General features: G+C 36.7%; 1 protein-coding gene across 7 annotated transcripts in view; it reads right to left on the minus strand.

Moving 5' to 3' along the window:
- Window positions 1-3,499: 3,499 nt before the first annotated feature.
- The window catches only part of CDC42SE2 (CDC42 small effector 2), an 82,480-nt gene continuing 66,991 nt past the window's right edge, over window positions 3,500-18,988 (minus strand). For all 7 annotated transcript variants that reach the window (XM_069001492.1, XM_069001487.1, XM_069001493.1 and 4 more), the window contains 3 exons: window positions 10,468-10,569; window positions 5,862-5,979; window positions 3,500-5,433 (listed from right to left, as the gene is read on the minus strand). In XM_069001492.1, coding sequence (XP_068857593.1) covers window positions 5,881-5,979; window positions 10,468-10,569 — 201 coding nt within the window. In that variant the 3' untranslated portion in view covers window positions 3,500-5,433; window positions 5,862-5,880. The remainder of the gene's footprint in view (window positions 5,434-5,861; window positions 5,980-10,467; window positions 10,570-18,988) is intronic.

Genomic DNA, 18,988 nt, shown 5'->3' on the forward strand with positions numbered 1-18,988 from the left:
TCACCATCCTATGTATGTTCACAGTAAGAAAGAGAGTTTACATTTACTACAGACTTTGAAAATTGTCAGACAAGAGTGTCATTTCCCAGATCTGTTCACCATGCAGTCCTGTTGCCCTGGGCTGCTCCTATTGGCTATTACGACAGATCCTGATTATGCCAGCTGAAAACCAAACATGTGTTGCAACTTACAGAAAGAGTAATTGTCTTGGAACCTACTACCTAAAACACTGAAAAATGAACAAATCCTGCTGCACTGGGCTCTGGTTTTTGCAGCTGTTGCCAATAGCCCCTTCTTGAAAGAATACCATGGGGCATACACACAGTGCTTGGTCATCTATCAAAGTTTACCCTTCTCCCCCACTTACTCTTTTTTCTTTTCACTCACCCATCATTTACGTCTGCCCTCCCCACAGTCCTCCACTCCTCCAAACCCAATGCTGCTTACTGAAATGTGATTTTTGATTCCTTATTTCCACCTTTGGAAATGTTTTTCTCCTTTATAAACCTGAAACGAAATGCTGCACAATGCCCCCATACAAATGCATTACTCTACTGCTTAATGCATATACCATACATTAGATTATTTTTACTGTTCCAGAAGGTGGAATTCTGACAAGTGGAAAAATCTGTGGAATGCCAAAATACCCATTAGCATCAACCACTTGGAAACAGTACTCTTTTCCAAGGCATATGGTTCTTTGAAAGTTTTACTGATAGTGCAAAGATGATTTCCCAAGAAAAACTGTTTCTGAACAGCCATCTTCCTAGAGCTGCCACATTTCAAGAAAGCGGAGGACTTCAAAATCAATTTCATGTAGTACTCATTTTCCTCCTTGAGGTGATGTTTTAAGAACTGGCCTTGCACAACAACAGCCAACCTCACACATAGGATGAGGGATCACAGTTAGTGACAGCAGGTGCAAAAGATAAATCCAGGCTCCTGTGTGGTGCATGAGGGTTCCTCTCACACCACTGCTCTGTCAACAGGAGTCATTCACCTGGAGCTTCCCACCAGGAAAGACACAAATTTGATGTGTGTTTATTTTTCCTAGCAGATTATTTCAAATCAATTGGGACCTACTAAAGCTGATGTAATAGTGAGAGATTTAAAAAATTGAAAGCCAACAACCCCTTCCTGGCACTGAAGGCATAGTATGGGTGAAACGAAGCATATTCCTAGGAAACAGGGATATGCCCAGGACTCTTGACATCAAGAGCACTGGTAGATGATGTGCACTCCTGGAATGCTGACATCAGTATATAAAGCTTTCTTACTCCTTAGCACTTTGAGGAAATGGCACATGTATCCACAGCAGGTGTCTCAGTGTTTGATGCTGAAACAGCTCCTACCATCAGTCACTTGCTGGACTAACAAAGCTTACCATGATCCTTACAAATACCAACACCTTCTCGACCTGTTGGAAAATCAGAGTAAGCTAATTTCAGTGTTACCTACCTGATCTCCAGCCCTGCTTTGTGCCTGTAAGGCATACCAGAAGTGTCTTACATAGCACGCCCAGTACAAAAGTGATGTTCACTTCACTTGAAAGAACTGATAAAACAAACATACTGCTCTACTTTTATTTTCTGCTAATAGATTTTGTTACTATCTTGTATATAAAAACACATCATCAAATTTCTTGAAACATACCTCCAACAAACCATAAACTTGTCTATAGACAATGAATGCCATAAGAAGCTCACACAAATGTTTAAATAGCGACAAATAAATGCTACTTTTGCGTGACTTAGTTATTCATAAATGGGGTTATATCATTCTGCATCATATTTAAGTAAGCAAGTTTGGTATTCAACAATTCATTGCCAACTCAACCAGCCCTTTGAGTTTTCCAGGCTCAATAGAAAACTTGCTTGAAATCTGAATTTATAATTTCTCTTCGCCCATGTGAAGGTAGAAAATTATTTCTTGTGCAGTGCTGATAGATGGAATTATCACTGACAGAAGAAATGAATCATACTGCATGAGGATGCCTGACTCTTGGTGATGATGTGGTTGATCTTCTGGCAACATGTTCAGTATACTCTGCACCCCCAAACCAAACAGAATACTCTGCACAAAGCTGGTGAGCACAAAACATGGAAAAAGAGCTCCCAAAATGCAGAGTTAGTCTTTACAGTAGATTTTCCAGTAGATGTATTCACAGCTGCAAAGGCTGAATATTCTGTTTTGGGTGGGTTTTCATTTTGGTTTTGTTTGGGTTTTTTGTTTATGGTTTTGTTCTGGTGGGGTTTTTTTGTTTTGTTGGGGTTTTTTTGTTTTGTTGGGTTTTTGTGTTTATGGTTTTGTTTTGGTGGGTTTTTTTTGTTTTGTTGGGGTTTTTTTTAATTACTTTTTGCTTTGTTTCTTGTTTGTTTGATGTTGTTGTGTTTGTTTGGTTGTTGTTTCTTGTGTTTGTTTGGTTGTTGTTTTGGGTGGTTTTTTTTAAATTCAGAAAGCTTGTCCATAGCCAGGTTAAGCTATCAGTGTTCCCCACAACAGATTATCCTTGATCCCATGACACTCACTCCCCACGCTTACTCTGAATAAGCATTAAGAAACTGATCCAGGTTGAAACTAACCAGTTTGGTCATAAATCCCCAACCTTGACTATAGGTCACTATCCAATAGTCAGCTTAGCAGCCAACTCAGTGTCAGTGCTAGTACAGACTGTAAGGGTAAACAGATGCGACCAGTGGAAATCAGCTTCACTGGTATGCCTTTGAAGTAATCCTGCTAATCACTGGCAGAACTAGCACACAATTTTTAATAAGCTTTAATGTCAGTCATGCACTTACAGTGGAACATCTTGTCTTCAGGACATACCTTTGCAGACCGTTTTAAGTTTCTATAACCTCAGCATTTAAAAAAAGAACCCTTTAGTTGATTGGTATCTCATGGATTTATTGCCATCTTTATTTTCCTTTAGAACCTAATTTCTCTCTAGCTGCCTTTTTTCCTCACTGGCAATTTAATGGCCTTGGCATGAGCTAAAAAATTCATTATCAGTCTTGGCATGAAATTTAATGTAGTAAATTAGTGCTTAAGGAATAAACTTTGAGAGTGTCAAATATAAAAATTAATTGAGCCAAATACAGAGTAGGCAATATTGTGCCTTGCAGGTACTTTTAATGCAGATGAGCATATTATGGTGATAAGTCTTCTACTGATCACCACAGTAAATCTGCATCACAATCAGGAAAGGCACACACATATGAATTGCAGTCAAAAGGAAAGATTTCTGAAGTATTTTTTAAGAAACTCTCCCTTCCTTGCAGAAGCCCCTGGCATGCATGTTAAATCAATGCAACAATAATACTGATAAAATTATGTTCTAATCCATTTTGCAACAAAAGGGTCAAGTGACATGTAAAAACTCAAGCCTGCAAATTATTTATTGACACTAATAGTTTACTCTTTTCACCACAAGTTTGTCTGTAAGATGCTGTTTTTCTAATGCAAATACAAGTTATGGAAAAAAAAAGGGTAGGCCACCAACTGAAAGAAAACATTTATTGAATCAAAGTCAATACTTTCCTTTTAATATCTACAAGCCAACACTGAACTGACTTTATTCAAGAATGAACACAATGTACAAAAAAAGTATGTCTGTTATAAAAATATGTCAATTTTTTTTTCCTGGCTATTGAGCTGAAAACATTTTGGCAAGTGCAAGATAGGTTTGGCAAGCAAATTTAAGCTGCTATTACCAATAACAAAGATCAAATAATTTTGTAATAGTCTTGTAGTATATTTAAGAGTCATTGTTAAAGTGGCATTGGAAATGCTATCCCCTAAAAAAGTATATCACTGCACCGCCATGTGTTTATGCATCCAGACAACTGAACATCTCATCAGGAATCAGTATCTTTATCAGTTAATACTATCCAACCTAATTTGAACTATTCAACCAGATAAGTGACATCTACCACTAAAATACAACCTAGGGGAAGGTGAACTACCTCCATGGCTGTGTATTTTATGTGTTGCTTACAAACAGAGAGAGAAGATTAGGTAGGTTCATACATATTTAAGTCAACCAGACAGCTGTTGCAATGTGAAATCAGGGAAAGGATAGAAATAGAATAAAGGATCATTTATGACAACAGTCTACATGCGTCTTTGCATATAAAAATGGATTTGATTAGGCTCAGTTATGCCATATTTGTATGGATGGTTTGGGGTTTTTTACCACATAAAAATTTAATGTAACCAGGCCTCAAATAATTGACTTCTCTAAAACCACCAGCAAGGAGCAAAAAAAGGGACCATTTACAGAGATAATCTGAAAACAGTGCAATATTAAAATGCAGTTTCACAACATGTGAAAGAAACATGCTTTGGAACCTGAGCAAAAGGCATTTTACTGACTTAGTAAAAAGTCACCCTGTATGTTGTTTTGATTGGCACCTGTTCTGCCAGATTAGTATGTAGCTCTTAGCAACTTCCATGGCCCCTAAATATTTAGTACACAGAAACTGCCAACTACTTAGAAAGGTCTACTAAACTTTTCAGCCAATATTGCAGGCAGTCTGACATGCTGCTACTGGAAATGACCGTACAGGTTAAAATTAAGAAAAATTGTAGAAAGAAAAGGAAGCAGCCAAACATGTTGCTCTTCTGTTAAATAGACTAAAGCGATTCCACAACACTTAGATACGGTACTACACTGCTTTACAGTCTGAAGGTCAGCTCTTTCAAAATAAATATACTGAACATTTACAACAAATGCCTCATGAATGCAAGCTCTCTCTTTATTATTTCAAGACCAATTGCATAAAAACTAAAATAAAGACATAACTCTGAAGCAGCTAAGTTACAAGTCCTTTTTCAGAAACAGGCATGACTTGGTGCCACAGCAAAATTTTTCACATCTGCAGTAAGCAATTATTTTTTCTTTTAGCACCAAGCAGGCCACCATACAAAGCAACCTCACAAAGCATGCGGTCATCTACTCTGTTGATTTTGTATGAAATAATTATTTGTGCTTGCAGGTCTCAGACCTTTCAAAAATGAATGAACATTAGGTGATTGAAGACACTAGCGGAAACTCATTCATTTCTAAACTATTTGAGTGGAGAAAAGATTAAAAGACTAAAAAGCAACAGAATGTTGTGCATTAGTATTTCTGAGGAATGAGGAAAGCTAAGGTTGGTGCTTTAATTTGCCTTAACACAACTAAAAAGTGACAACCAATCCTAAACATGTAATCTACGTCCATGATACTGGTAGAGGCCAATGCGTGCATGCCACTAAAAGGCACAGTCGGACCAATCTGATAAATGGCATCATCAGAGCAGAACAGCAACTTTTCACTGGACTAATCACAAAGGGTGAACAATGAGCCATCACTTCTCTTGTCATGAGCACAGAAAGCAGTCACCAAGGCAAAAGGGAGGACACAGGAAAGAAGATACAGGAACTCACATAAACCTAAAAGACAGAAAACACAAATTAAACCAAGTTTTGAGCATTCTGAGTGACTGGTTTCCAGCTGTAATACTGCTGTACATTGACTTAACACCATACATCTTGATGTATGCACTGCAAAAATGGTATCATAATCACATCACAAAATTCTTCTGAGATTTGTTTTACAACTAACTTCACCTGCAAAGATCAGTCTACAATATCATCTTGGTTAAAACATGCTTAAGGACAAACTGATAGAGTCAGAACAATCTCCTGTCCATTCTGTGAAAAATTAACATTCTTACAGGATATCTAATTTTTTACTCAGAAATGGGTTTTAAATTGGTCATCATAAAGACACAGGTTTTTATAGGGAGGTAATTATGAAGCAGTATGATTGTTCTTCCTACTGTTCTAACAGTGCCTAAAAAGTAGAGCACAATACTCACAGGAAAGGTATCCCCAAGGTTATCCTGCTTTCGTATCTACGAGCTGCATTTGAACATTTGCAGACATGCCACCTCCATAACCTCCCTTGGATTGCATCTGATTCTGAATTGAGCTGACCTGGACATAGAAAGAAAAAGGAGGGGAGAGGAAAGAAGAAAGACAGTGAGCTACGACATCTTCTTGCTTCTAATTTTATTTCTTTTCTAGGTTTAGTTTTCAAGTTCTCCTTTATTACCAGGTAAAGCTACATTACTTTTGCATGAGGACATGCACCAAAGGCTTGCTGAAATGTAACTTCGGCATGTAGCGCAGTGGAAGAGATGGAAGAACTGGTGCTGAGGCAAAAGTTTTTCCTCGTTCCCAAAAAAACCTGGCTGATTCAGGGTTTCACTGACCCACTTGATTAATCAAAAACAAAAAAAAAAAATCAAGTCTCTTACTCGCATGGACTCCACCTGATAAACTGTAATTTATTGTTATAAATATATAATTCTTGTTATATGGAAGATGTTCTTTGGCAAGTATGATAAACCAGAGAAGTTAACATCATTATGTTAAAAGTATAATAGACAACTTACAAATATCTGTATGTTTAATTTCAGATCATTAAAACAGGGCTAAACTAGGATTTTCTAAATCAAAAATAACCTTTTGGTTTGTGGAATGTTTTTGATTTATTTATTTATGTAACGACATATAATGCTTTCCTTAATTGATACTGTTCCTTTAAATGGAGGGCATTTGTTGTTTAAACCATAGTAATTCTCAACTTCCCTAAACATAGCTGATTTGAAGGTATTTTTAGCCTGATGCAAATAAATACATAAAGACACATGCTTTGTGCCCCCCGTTTCCAAGACATGCACATCCCGCTATGACTTTCACTGCCTCTATCACCAAAAAGAAAAGGAACCCGTAGCTCTTTCCTGCTTGTGTTGCATGAGTCAAAATAATCATGTCCAAGTGCCTGCAGGAAGACAACTCGAATCTTGAAGGTTTGGCCCTTTTTTTCTCTGCATCCCAGAGCATACATAACAACTACACAATGAGCGGAAAATAACATTCATTCAAGGCTATGCCTGCAGGGCACCACTTGCAATTATTTCATCTACGCTCCTCCTCCACAGAGACCTAAAAACATCACTGGAAAGCTGTATTAGAACAGCACAGGAGAAATATTTCCAAGCAGCTTGCACGACATTTTCCCTGTCTACAAAGGAAAAAGAAGTACACTTTTTTTCGCCAGCAAGCAAAACACATGCACACGTACAAAATGACTCAGCAAACTCATTCTTCCGCACAGTTTTTCAAACTTATGTGACAAAAGAGCCTGTTGTTTCAATCTTTATCTTCAGCAATATGGCATTTGGAAGGCTATGCAAAAGATTGTGTTTTTATTTATTTAAGCAGTGCAATGTGAAACCATTTTATACTTTGGCCTTTTGTGGAAATAAGTGATATAGCCACAGCAAAGCAATATTACAATCTCATTTTTCTCCAGGGAAAAGTGTTCAGAGCCAATTTTGTAGTGCATCTGACATCAAAGACTACAAGCTCAGTAAAAGGGTGTGCAGAAGTGCACGGGGACGTATTTAAGAACTTCCACATTTTACCAAGCTGCTCATCTTCTTCACCAAGCATCTTTTGTTGCCAATTGAAAAAAACGAAGTTTGAATTCAATACTTTTTTCCTCAGAAAATAATTAATATACATGTAAATGCATTCAGAAGAGTGACTATAGGATGCTGTTAATTTTATCTGAATGAACTCTGACTCCAGCAAAAAGAAACTACGAAAACCTCCAGGCCACATACCTTTCAGCCTGACAACTTGATTGCAAGACTTGATAATTCTGGAGAGCAGCAAATCAACACAAATTGCAAGCTTAAGGTGTAAATTTTTATGAGTATTTTTAAAGGTTAGAATAATTTCCCCGGTTCATGAGTCACACACGTGTTTGTGTTATGCATAAGGAAGTATCAGGCTCAAACACAGAGACTGCTGCCCTTAAAACAGAATTCAACAAATGAAACTGGTCTGCATTAACAGTTCAGTGGCTATTTTGCATATGAAAACTTTTGCAGGAGACATATAATGTTACAATCGCTGAGCAAAAAAGGTCTAACATTTGTAGGCTTCTTCCTGAAGCACCCTCCTTCTGAGGCCGTTTGAGCAACAAGAACAAGCACTATGAAATGCAGTTTTTTTTCTTCTTTCCCAAAAAGGCCATTGCCTTTCTTTGATGATACATAACAGCAAGGTTCTTCTCTCTTATGTCTAATTTAGATGTGACTTAAAGATTTGAAACATTTTGGAAGGGAAAGAGGATTGTACCCATTAAGGATCATGTCAACTGTTGTGCTGCTTATTTATCTCATTAAATTTCCTTATTTCCTTTTCTTTCCCTCCTTTTCAGAATTAAGAAATAGCACAGATAAACCTTGAGAAAGAAAATAATGGGAAACTACAAGAAATACATGAAATCAAAGACCAAACTGAAGAATATAAAGAAACAGAAGAAAGAGATTTCACCATGGATTATGAAAGCAAAATAGGGAAAAAAGGGATGGGAATGAAAAGGAAACCGTGCACAGAGGGCTCCTGCTGTTTAAGTACACCTTTGACAAAGGAGAAAGGCACTCTACAGAGAAGGCAAACAAAAAAGCAAAATATTCCAGAAATATTCTGAACAGTCAGAAAACTATTCAGTCAGAATCGTAAGGATTTATACAAATAATAATACTGATGAAAAAAGGCACAGGGCAGATATAAAGTGAATAAAGAACCAAATTTAAATGGGAAAAAGTAATTAAATTGCAGGTATTCATCTAAGCTATCTAGAAGAAGGCGGCACTAAGAGGTTCCTGAAGGAATACAATGTCCATACTATAAAGTAAATTATGCAGCAGAAAAACATATGCAGGTTAACACCGTAATCCCAGAATTTACACTGCGAAAAATGAACGTGGAGACCACCACAGAAGAGGCAGAAAATATGCAGTGTGAAAAAGTAGAGACTTGAGCTTCTGAAGCAGGGGGAGCAGGAATGTTTATTTTTTACATACATACACTTTCTATCTAGGATCAGAAAAATTTCTCTGGTCACTGATGCAGCACGTTATCCAAGCAACAACAACAAAAAAAAAGACAGAAAGAGCTACTTACAAGCATTCAAAATGAAAAAGTTTATGTAGAGAGACAATAATGATTATCTACTATCTGGAGATAAATTGGGTATTACGCAAGACAAAGGTGAGGGCAAACAGGTGGAAAGTGAAAAAAATAAAGCTTCAGGCCACCTACACAAACCTCTCATGAGGCAGCTCAGCTGTGAGAATGAGGAAGCTTCCCACAGGAGAAACAACAAATATTTAAAAAGCAAAAGCTGTACTTTAAAAAAAAAAAATAAAACAAGCTGCTCACATTATTATCAGTTTATTATTTCAATTTACACTGGTTTTAAATATTAATGTACTATATATCACATTAAATAAGTAACTGGCATTAACTAGATTTTATCAAGTTTAATCTGTGTCTGGCCATTTAACTTGCTTACAGAGCTTTCAGTACAAATAATTTCCAGACTACCATGTTGTTTCTGGGAAAATGTAGTGTATTTTTTGATGTCAAATTTTCTAGCTTTGTTCTTCCCCTTTACACGCTGAGTTACTAAAGTTTTTTTTTGTCTGATCTCAATAAGACCAACTTAAACTAGTTGAAACTACGAACAACCTCCCTTCCCTACATTAAAACTGTCTTTTTTAGCTCTGATTTCTATTCTGATACCTCTAACAGAGATTTTTCGTCCTTCTCAACAAGTATTTGTAATCTCCAAATATGTTTTCTTTTAAAGATGATTATTAAAGTCAATAAGTATTTTTTAATATACATACAACCATTTTCTATATTTTGTATTATTGACCTTAGAAACAGACTGACATTTCACAGAAATTTGAAGCTGTATTTGAAGCTCTATTTCCATAAGCTCTTTTTCATTATCTATCTTAGCGCCTCTGCTTTTCACTTTCAGAGAGATAAAAATATTTATTGTTCCTATCTTCTACAGGAAGCCACAAAACCTTACCTGTGACACTGCTTGCTCTGGAAATAATTCACACTGCAAACAGGGCTACAGAATATAGAAAAAGCTCAGCAACAACATCCAAAAATAAATTTGTGTGCACCATAAACTGAGGTAAGTTATAGTTTTACATAAATTATACTTAGAACAGTTTGAGGCATTTAAGGGAAGAAATCTAGTCAACTATAATGCACTTGGAGTTTTCTACATAAAACCTGAGTATATTTTCAAGTATACATCTATTTTGGTTCATGCATGTAATCAGAGTGATTTTTTAATTTAACAAGTATTCTGTATCATTTATAGAGCATCTAAAATGCATTATCAGTAAATACAGGAATTTAAAAAATTATATTCCATATTCTTGAATGCAAGTGTTTAGGACTTGGAATTAAAATGCTATCAGGTCATTCCTCAGATTCACTCTTATAGTTGAAAGACTCATTGCTTCAGCTACAATATACATATACAGTGTTCCTGTATTCTGTCTACTATGAAATTATGTTCATCCACTCAATGCTTACTGAATTCATTCCACTGAAGAGGTCTCCTGATCCTACATGAGCTGTGTGAACGAAGTTTGTCGGCTCCCCAATCATGCTTCGATCAATCCGCCGTCGTCTTTTCTGAAAGGAAGGCAAAGAAAACACCTGAGATTCATTGAAAAGGCAAAACCAATATGTGCCATAAATGTAGAACTTAACCATCTATAGGATATTGCATATCCTATATTTGCATATAAGATCTTTCAAAAGACTCAAAAAACAGAGACCAAATTCTGAGGTTAACCCAAGACACTAGTATTACTGTCGTTTTTACTTAAGAGGATGTGTAGCAGACAAGCATGGATACCACTCCTAACATTTATGCCAAAAAAACATTTGTAAATAACCTTACTGAATTCCACATTTATTAACTGGTATTTGCAATGTTTCATACAGTAACTTCTGCCTGTATTTGTATTCAAATCATGGTGGGACAGATCATATTTGAGGCTTAGTCATTCAAAACAAGAATTAAGGATCAAAGCATGTTAGAATAGTCTATGAAACCACTAACTTAGGAAATTTCTGCTCTGCATGCCCTGATGTCACTATTTGTAATATACTTCATGGCTATGTCCAGAACAGTGCCTTGAGTTTGATCAGGGTTAGACACAGATGTATCTTTACCGAACTCTGAACCCATATACTCAAGATAAATTCCAGTCTGCATGATTCTCGACTGTGAGCTGAAGGGGTGCAGTGGAGTAGTAAGACAAAATGCCAGCTTAAGGACTCTTCTGATTCCTGTACCGTGCGACAGAAAGCAAGAATTGCCTAACTGCTGCTTCCCAATTTTCACAGTCACAGCTTCAGTTTTCTGTAATCTAATAACATGCAATCAAAAACATTAGAGGTAGTAAAGACTTTCTCTAATTAAAGCTGCTTTGGTTGCCTGCCTCCAGCTGAGCGTTGCATCTAAAGGACGAAAAAAAATAAAAGCCTCTCCTCATTTCTTAGGCCAGAGCCAGGGAGCTTACACAGAGCAATTCATGCAGTGTGTAGTCACTGTATGCCCATACTCTGAAAAATGCCTGTACTTGGGGAAAAAAAAGCCACAAAACACAGTATCAGCATCTCAGTTTAGGGTATACTGTACAAAGTAGAGTTTAACAGCTAACAAACTACTTGAGCTCAAGTGAAACCTTCCCATTACCTTAAAGTCCACTTAAGTCTTGTTTTTAATGATCTTCTATTTCTAATTGGCCATGAGACTGTAAGACCACACAGACTCAAGACACAAAGGTACATGCCTCAAGTGGGCTAGCTACTATTCCAATAGCTACAGATGAAATCTTTATGAATCAGAGCCCACAACTACGAGAATACATCACAGGGTTTAGCCAGCAAGTACAAAACACATTTAATCCTGTCTTGCACCTTTTCCCTATTACAAAAACCAGATTTCAGTAGGTTTCAGTACCTTCTTGAATGCTATGAATATCTGGGATGAGGAGGAACACATAAAATTCTGTAGAAACAGCTAAATACAATTATCTGATCTATGCTAAAACTACTAGTGAATTCTCTAATTCCAATGAACTTGACAAAATCAATCAAATAGTCCAGCTGTAAAAAAAGTTGCATTTCCACCATCTAGTACTGTAATATGCTGTGATGTTGACACAGAAAGATGATCTTGACAGCTGTATGAAAACACACTGCTCTAATTAAAACACTTAAAATTGTTTCATGTCTGCAGCACTTGCCCCTCTCCCCCTTTTAAAAAAATAGCGGCCAAATTTATATACCTAAACAATACATCCATGATTTCTTCATTTTAGTAGAGTTTTGATGCAGAGAAGATATAGACAAACCCAAAGACTTTAGATTTTTCTTTTCTTGTTTATGACTTTTGCAGACAATTAAACATTTTTTTCGTGCAACTTATTTTACTCCTTAACTTGTTGCTAAGATCACTGGCATGCCAGTAACAGAGTGCTGGATCTTGTGAATGACTGTAAGTGATTCTCCACTAATCATCAGCTAGTCAACCAGTAACCACTAGTTAAACTGCACTGCCATCAGACTATGTCTCTTATCTTGAGTTCCTCTCAAGAGGCCTGTTTTCCCCTGACATGTGCCCAGTGACGTGAGCTCCATGAGCTATGGAACAGTATATAAATGCTGTGCTATATTAAGACCACAAAACGGTTCACTGTGAAAGCAAATCAAAAATTGATTTGCCCTTTTCTTTTTCTGCAGGAGTACTCAGCTTGCATTTACATTACTGTTTTAGCTTGCATCCTGAGAATGCTTTTGAAGCAACTTTAACAGTTCCCACTTACCATGATTCAATTTTAATTTCAGACTAATCTTGGAGCGTACAAATCAGACTTTTTTTTAGATGAAGCTGAAATGGAAGACTAACTGATTCCCTCCCATTGCTAACAGACCTTGAGGCCAATGAAAATGGTGAGCCAGGCTGGAGCAGATCACAAGACATCTAATGCACATCATGGCTCCCCAACAGCAACTCTTCTGCTCTCCTACATAGCTGCTCCTACTAGAATGTACTGTTCCTGCAGACAAAGCCTCAGCCAGAATGTAAATGACCAATTAGAGTGTGTAAAGGGACATGGGGAGCACTGTAAAAAATGACCTCTTTACAAGGAATGTAACAGATAAGAAAGTAGTAGGGGAACATGCCTGGAAAGATTAAAAAGCTTTTACAGAGGACACCATAAATATCAGCTTTGCCAGGATTTTGTTTTGTAGTTGTATTTTCTGAGGCCTGTAAGAATACACACAATACCACTGTTTTATAAACAGTGAGAATTAACACACAAGATTGATTCTTCAGTAAATTTAACTTGAAAGAAGCTGAGAAGCAGCACATTCATTTCCTACTTGGGAAGAAATTAAATTACAGTTCTACTCATTTCCCTCTATCATCTTCAGCTTTCCATGCTCTCTCCTAGTGCAGCTCACAAGCCTTCTTGCCTGACTGATTTGTTGTGGTGAAGGACTGATTTTGGTTGTGTTCTGGGAGTTAAAAGCACTGTGCTTGGGAAGTGGCCCCTGTCTTCTCCACAGCCACACAAGCTGTGGCTGATCAGCTGAGATAATCATGATGACTTTCAGGAGGGGAAGACATATAAAATACTTTGTGTTAAAAAGAAATAAAAAATGCTGACAGGGATCAGCAAAATTTAATCCCACTAGGCTTCACCCATACATCAAACTGCTTGATACATCACCATAAATAACTACCCTTAGAATATATTTACACACCACTAACCTAGTGAGTAGTAATGCAATGTGACTACAAAGGTCATCTATAAAATATATGAATATTTATCTAGTGCAAAGAACTTCTACATATACACACACACACCTGATTATTTGTACCACCTAAAGCTTTGTTTTCAAGATGTTTCTGACAGAACAAATACATGCCCCAACTCAGTCAGCCTAACTACAATGAGTCCTGTGTCCTGTATCTGCATTCCTTGTGGATTTTTTTCCTAGCAGGAGGGAAATAGAAGAAGGTTCATATTATGATTAGCTAACTTGACTGTTATCTTTCTTGATAGTTTAGGTCAAGTTACTAAAACATTTGGTACCAATGGACAAAGAAGTTTAAAATCTGTATTGAAGTATTTTTTTTCCCCTTTGCCTTGTCCCAAAGCACTTCCCTTTTTACTAAGAGAGCAAGGGGTGACAAGGAACACAACAAAGATGAGATGAGAGGAAAAGACCTGTAAAAGGACCCTGGAAGTGGAACACGAACTGCCATCACTTAATGGCTTTACTTATTTTGTTCCCTTGACAAAAAGCTGCAGAATTTGGACTACAAAGCACATACCAGGCAATCTTCACACCATGAAAAGCAAAACTGATCTTGAAACTGAAGCAGAACAGATGCAGGTTCTGTGTGTTAAATGTCTGAGAGGAACGGAAGTAGTCTGAAGACCCATCTAAGAAGCCTTGCTTTGAATGTGTACTAGATGCAATGAAACTGGATCACATTTCAGTTACCATAGAAATGAAGTAAAAATTGTTCTTATCTATTCTTAAACTGCAAGTGATGCTTTGCACCTACACTGGGTAGCATTTCCTTTAAAATACCAGATCAGAAATCAGAAAGCCTCCAACAGTTGCATCACACAAAATATTTTAACCCTGCAAGTTTCTCAAAACTTTAAACCATTTTAAACTTTTGCCTAAGAAGTTAAACTAATTATATCATGTGTTCAACCTGCCCTTCAGCAAAGCCACAAAAATTTCACTGAAACACTGTTTTTCGTAGTTCTAAAAACTACTTATTGCAAGAATTCAAAACTGTAATTTGTTTCTTAAAACACACAATTGCCACTGATGAGTCCAGAGGTATGCAAAATTTCCTTTTTACTCCCCTCTATTTTTGGCTTTCTGGAAATAAGTGATCCTTTTTCACTATCTCCAGATTTTGTCCAGAGCTTGGGCTGCACTTCTTTAGCTCAAGCCACTTCACAAGTGATGGCAACATTTCTGAATTAGGCAGGCTCTCTGCCTGTATGAACAAGACAAGTTCTGGAATATTTTCTCCTTTGCGTAGTCATGCACCTCTCTCTGCTCTTCAGGAGAGGTCCTCTCAATGAAAAAAGAAAGTAAGACATGCAGAATAACACCAAGGTCTCAAACATATTAAAAAAAAATTAAGTGGTATCACTTAGATCTTAGGAGGCTGACAATTATTTTCCTGCTACAAGTTGAAGTTGCAAGTGAAGTCAACCAGAATCTCACACAAAGATATTCCAAAGTCAAGCGTCAACCTACATTTGCTGGGTATCAAAAGCAAAGGAATCTGTTAAGCTCCTAAGAAGAGCATGTTCTGCTAATTCTACACCAGATTTTTTTGAGATAGATGCTACAAACATATCAGAAATCCAAGTCTAAGTGAAATGTAAGTGAGACACAGCATTGCAAAGAACCCTACAACACACAAGTCTGCGTGGATTTTATCTGCAGCAGGCAACCCTCAAATGAAAGTGGTATTGCAGGTGCAGATGAGGAATGTTTTCACAGTTACACTCCAAGCAGAAAGCAGTACATGGTGGAAACTGAAGAAATTCAGAGGGGATGATGTGCTATTGTCATATTCTGAACATGAAATTCCTGAAAACAATGCTTCCTTATTAAAATTCACACATATGGCACTTTTCACCTATTGCCTACCCATTTAATTTATCTCCGCTTTACAAAACGAGAAGAAGTGCCAACTCTTTTCCACACAGAAATATATCCAGCTCTGTGTTGTCCTGGCTTTTTATATCTTAGGACCTCAGTAAAGTAAACTGTAAGAAACCAGGCAACAGATACCCACTGACCTCAGTGTCTACATGAGCAACAAATCAGTGGCAGGGTTGGATCTTTGCACCTCACATTCAGAATAACAAAACTTGGTATTTAAGTCACAAGTAGTAAATCCTTTTTTTAATCATTCTTGTCTAAAACTAGCACAGACAGTTATGTTTCTATTGAAGACATTTTAAAAATTAATACTTATTAATATCATCAAGCTATCACAAGTATAACTTTCCTACTGCCAACTTTTTAGCATTTACCCAAATGTTATGAGTGTAATTTTAACGACTGTTTTATACATATAGCTTTATATATATGTAGCTTTATACGTATATATAGTTTTATACATATATATAGTTTTATACATATAGCTACATATACATATAGCTTATTTCATATGCAATAAAAATACATTGCACACACCATATTTCTGTATTACTTAAGTTATATTAATATGTCATGCATTTCAAGGCATTTTTTCCATCATTCCATATTTATCTGTGTTCCAAAAAGTGTAGGGCACAGTACAATATATTAGAAAGGATGTAACATGCTGATCTGATCTATCTAGTCTGATTTCGTGCAATGTGTTTCCAACCAGATCCAGATCAATTTGAAGTGTTCCATACATAAAATGCCAAGTGATGCAACTTCCTTTTTTAAGTCTTCTCTTTCATTTTAACTATCTGTAGAAGAGGAACTTTTGTTCAAATTTGTCATAATTTCCCCTTATTCTTCAAGACACTATTATTTTTCATGACATGTTATTTTGGCTTGATACATAATCAGGAAAAAAAACAACTATGTACCATGCTTTGGCATCTCAACTGATACAGACTAAAAGCATCAGCTTTCAAGATTAATTTTCCAGTCTTGTGCCAGCTTCTTTTCTAAATTCAGACTATTAAAAAAATAAAATTAAAAGGAGTGCAGATTGTGCAGATCAAGGTACGAATAACACTCCACATTTGAACGGGTTATGGCAGGAACATCTGAGGCTTCACTGGGCGCCATTCACCTGCTAGGACTGCCTTCATGGAGTCAGCAATGCTTTCTGCTGGCTGGCAGGCTCAGCAACCTTGCTAAACCAAAAGGTAAGTTTTCCCCTTTTTTTTTAATGAATACTATCATAAAACAGGCTTATCTATCTTGGCAAATACTAACTAAAGAATATTTAATTCCTCTCTGAAGCCTTATTCAAGACTTAATAAATCTACTGGCTAACTCCCTACAGGGAAACTCTCCCTGGTGAGCAGGGAACTGAATGATCCAGCTGTACGCTATAAAGAGCTGGTTTCTATAAAGAATGGGTTTCTGTCGTCAGAGAATAACCACTTAACATTTACTGCCTCCAGAAGTTTTCTTTTTTAAAAGCAAAAAGATGACAGTGCATTCATAAGCAGTAGAAAGTTATACAGCTTTTATACTTGTCTCCACAACATGAGGGTCAATTTTGACTGCTAGCTCAGTCATTACAATCAAATACAGTAAGAAACAATTCACTCTCTGATACTTCTTCGCAAGCTTGACTTTTAAGTATCAGTATGGTAATTAGAACATAATGAAATACAATAACTTTTAACCACATCATCTAACCTTTTGTAACACGAGGCGAACTAGTGCTAATACATCTTTCCATACTAAACCAATCCAAATCCCAAACTTTCCTAAAACAAAATAAATCCCAGTAGAGTCACTACAACTGCCATTCCTATGACAGACAGAGGAAAATGCAAACAAGGAATATGCTCCTGGTTTTCCTCTGTATCTACCTGCTATGTTTGTTTTCATTATATTTTTTTTTCATGCTATATGGGTGCACTACAAAGACACTGATAATATGGATATGATATGGATTTTTTTTTAAATTAAATAGGAACTATCAGAGTTACATAGGGTCTCACACCTATTGTGTTTGATGTTTCAGAAATAACCCTTAAAGAGGAAGCCTTTTTTGGAGAACTTATGTTACCACTTATTCTAGTGCTAATTTCAGGATTACCCAATGCAAAAAGCAAACTCTTAATCTGCAAATTCACTCTTTGGGTTCTTTATCACCAATCAAGATAGGTGTTTCCTATCTCTTCCATGAGAACAAAGTGACATTTCAATGACAGAACTGTTGAAACAGAGCCATTTGCTAGCTTTGTATTCAATAACTCAGCTGAAACTTCAAAAGCAGTGTAGGCTGAAAATAAAAAACATCCCAAGACAGAAATCTAAGGAAAAGATTTAATCAAAGTCAAGATAGTCAACCATTTCAAGATGAAGGACTTGGACGTTTAGAGGAGAAACTGAAATCCTCCCCTTTATTTTCCTTCTTTTGCCTTTCATACTTTTTATATCTGCCCTGAAAAAATACCAGCAGCAAGAATCCTTCTGCTGTGGCACCTATCTGATCCTCCAGACAATAACACACAGGAAGGGCTAGGTACTTGCTCAGAATAGGAAGTATCAGATCACCCTGTAGAGGTAGTTTTCTCTCCTCCCACATGCTGTTCTACTTCCAAAATAGTCTAGTGCACAGAACGTCTGCATGTATCTCAAGACAAGCTGTGGTGTGAGTGATATGTCTGTGTTCCCAATACTGACCCATCAAAGTTGCCTAAAAATGTTGTAGTGTCTTTCATCAAACCCTACATAAGGGGGCTGTAGGGGCAAGGGTACCCCTTGCATCTGTTTTTGTGCATTGTGTGTTTAAAATACATTTCTCCACACTTTCCATCCTAATTAGGAACCTGCAGATACATGTTAAAAACAACAAAAAGAATGTATGCATGTAAAGCTGGAAAGCTAACACCCATCTCTATCAACTAGATCATCAGGTAGCAAACTAACACTGTGAAACCAATGGCAGGATGTATAGGATCATCATAAAGCCAGTGTGATATTTTTGAAGAAGAAAGGTTGCACATTCCCTAAACATTTCCCTGAATATTGTGGTATTCTCATTTTTCCAGATGTTCTAAATCTGTGAGTTGACACTGCAGAGGCCATAATTTATAGAATCTGTAAGTACTATATAAAAGTTGATGAAAGAGACATGATACAGACTAATGTTAAAATTCCAGTCAGCACTAGCGTATGTTTAATGTTTCAGTGTTTAATTCAATTTTTGAACCATAACGTGACAATGACCATTTGAAGTGTAGGAGCCCACATACTCTCTGAATAAGCAAAAGTAGACCTATGAGTTTCAAATGCCTCACATCAA

This window comes from Aphelocoma coerulescens, assembly GCF_041296385.1.
Source record: "Aphelocoma coerulescens isolate FSJ_1873_10779 chromosome Z unlocalized genomic scaffold, UR_Acoe_1.0 ChrZ, whole genome shotgun sequence".
Lineage (NCBI taxonomy): Eukaryota > Metazoa > Chordata > Aves > Passeriformes > Corvidae > Aphelocoma > Aphelocoma coerulescens.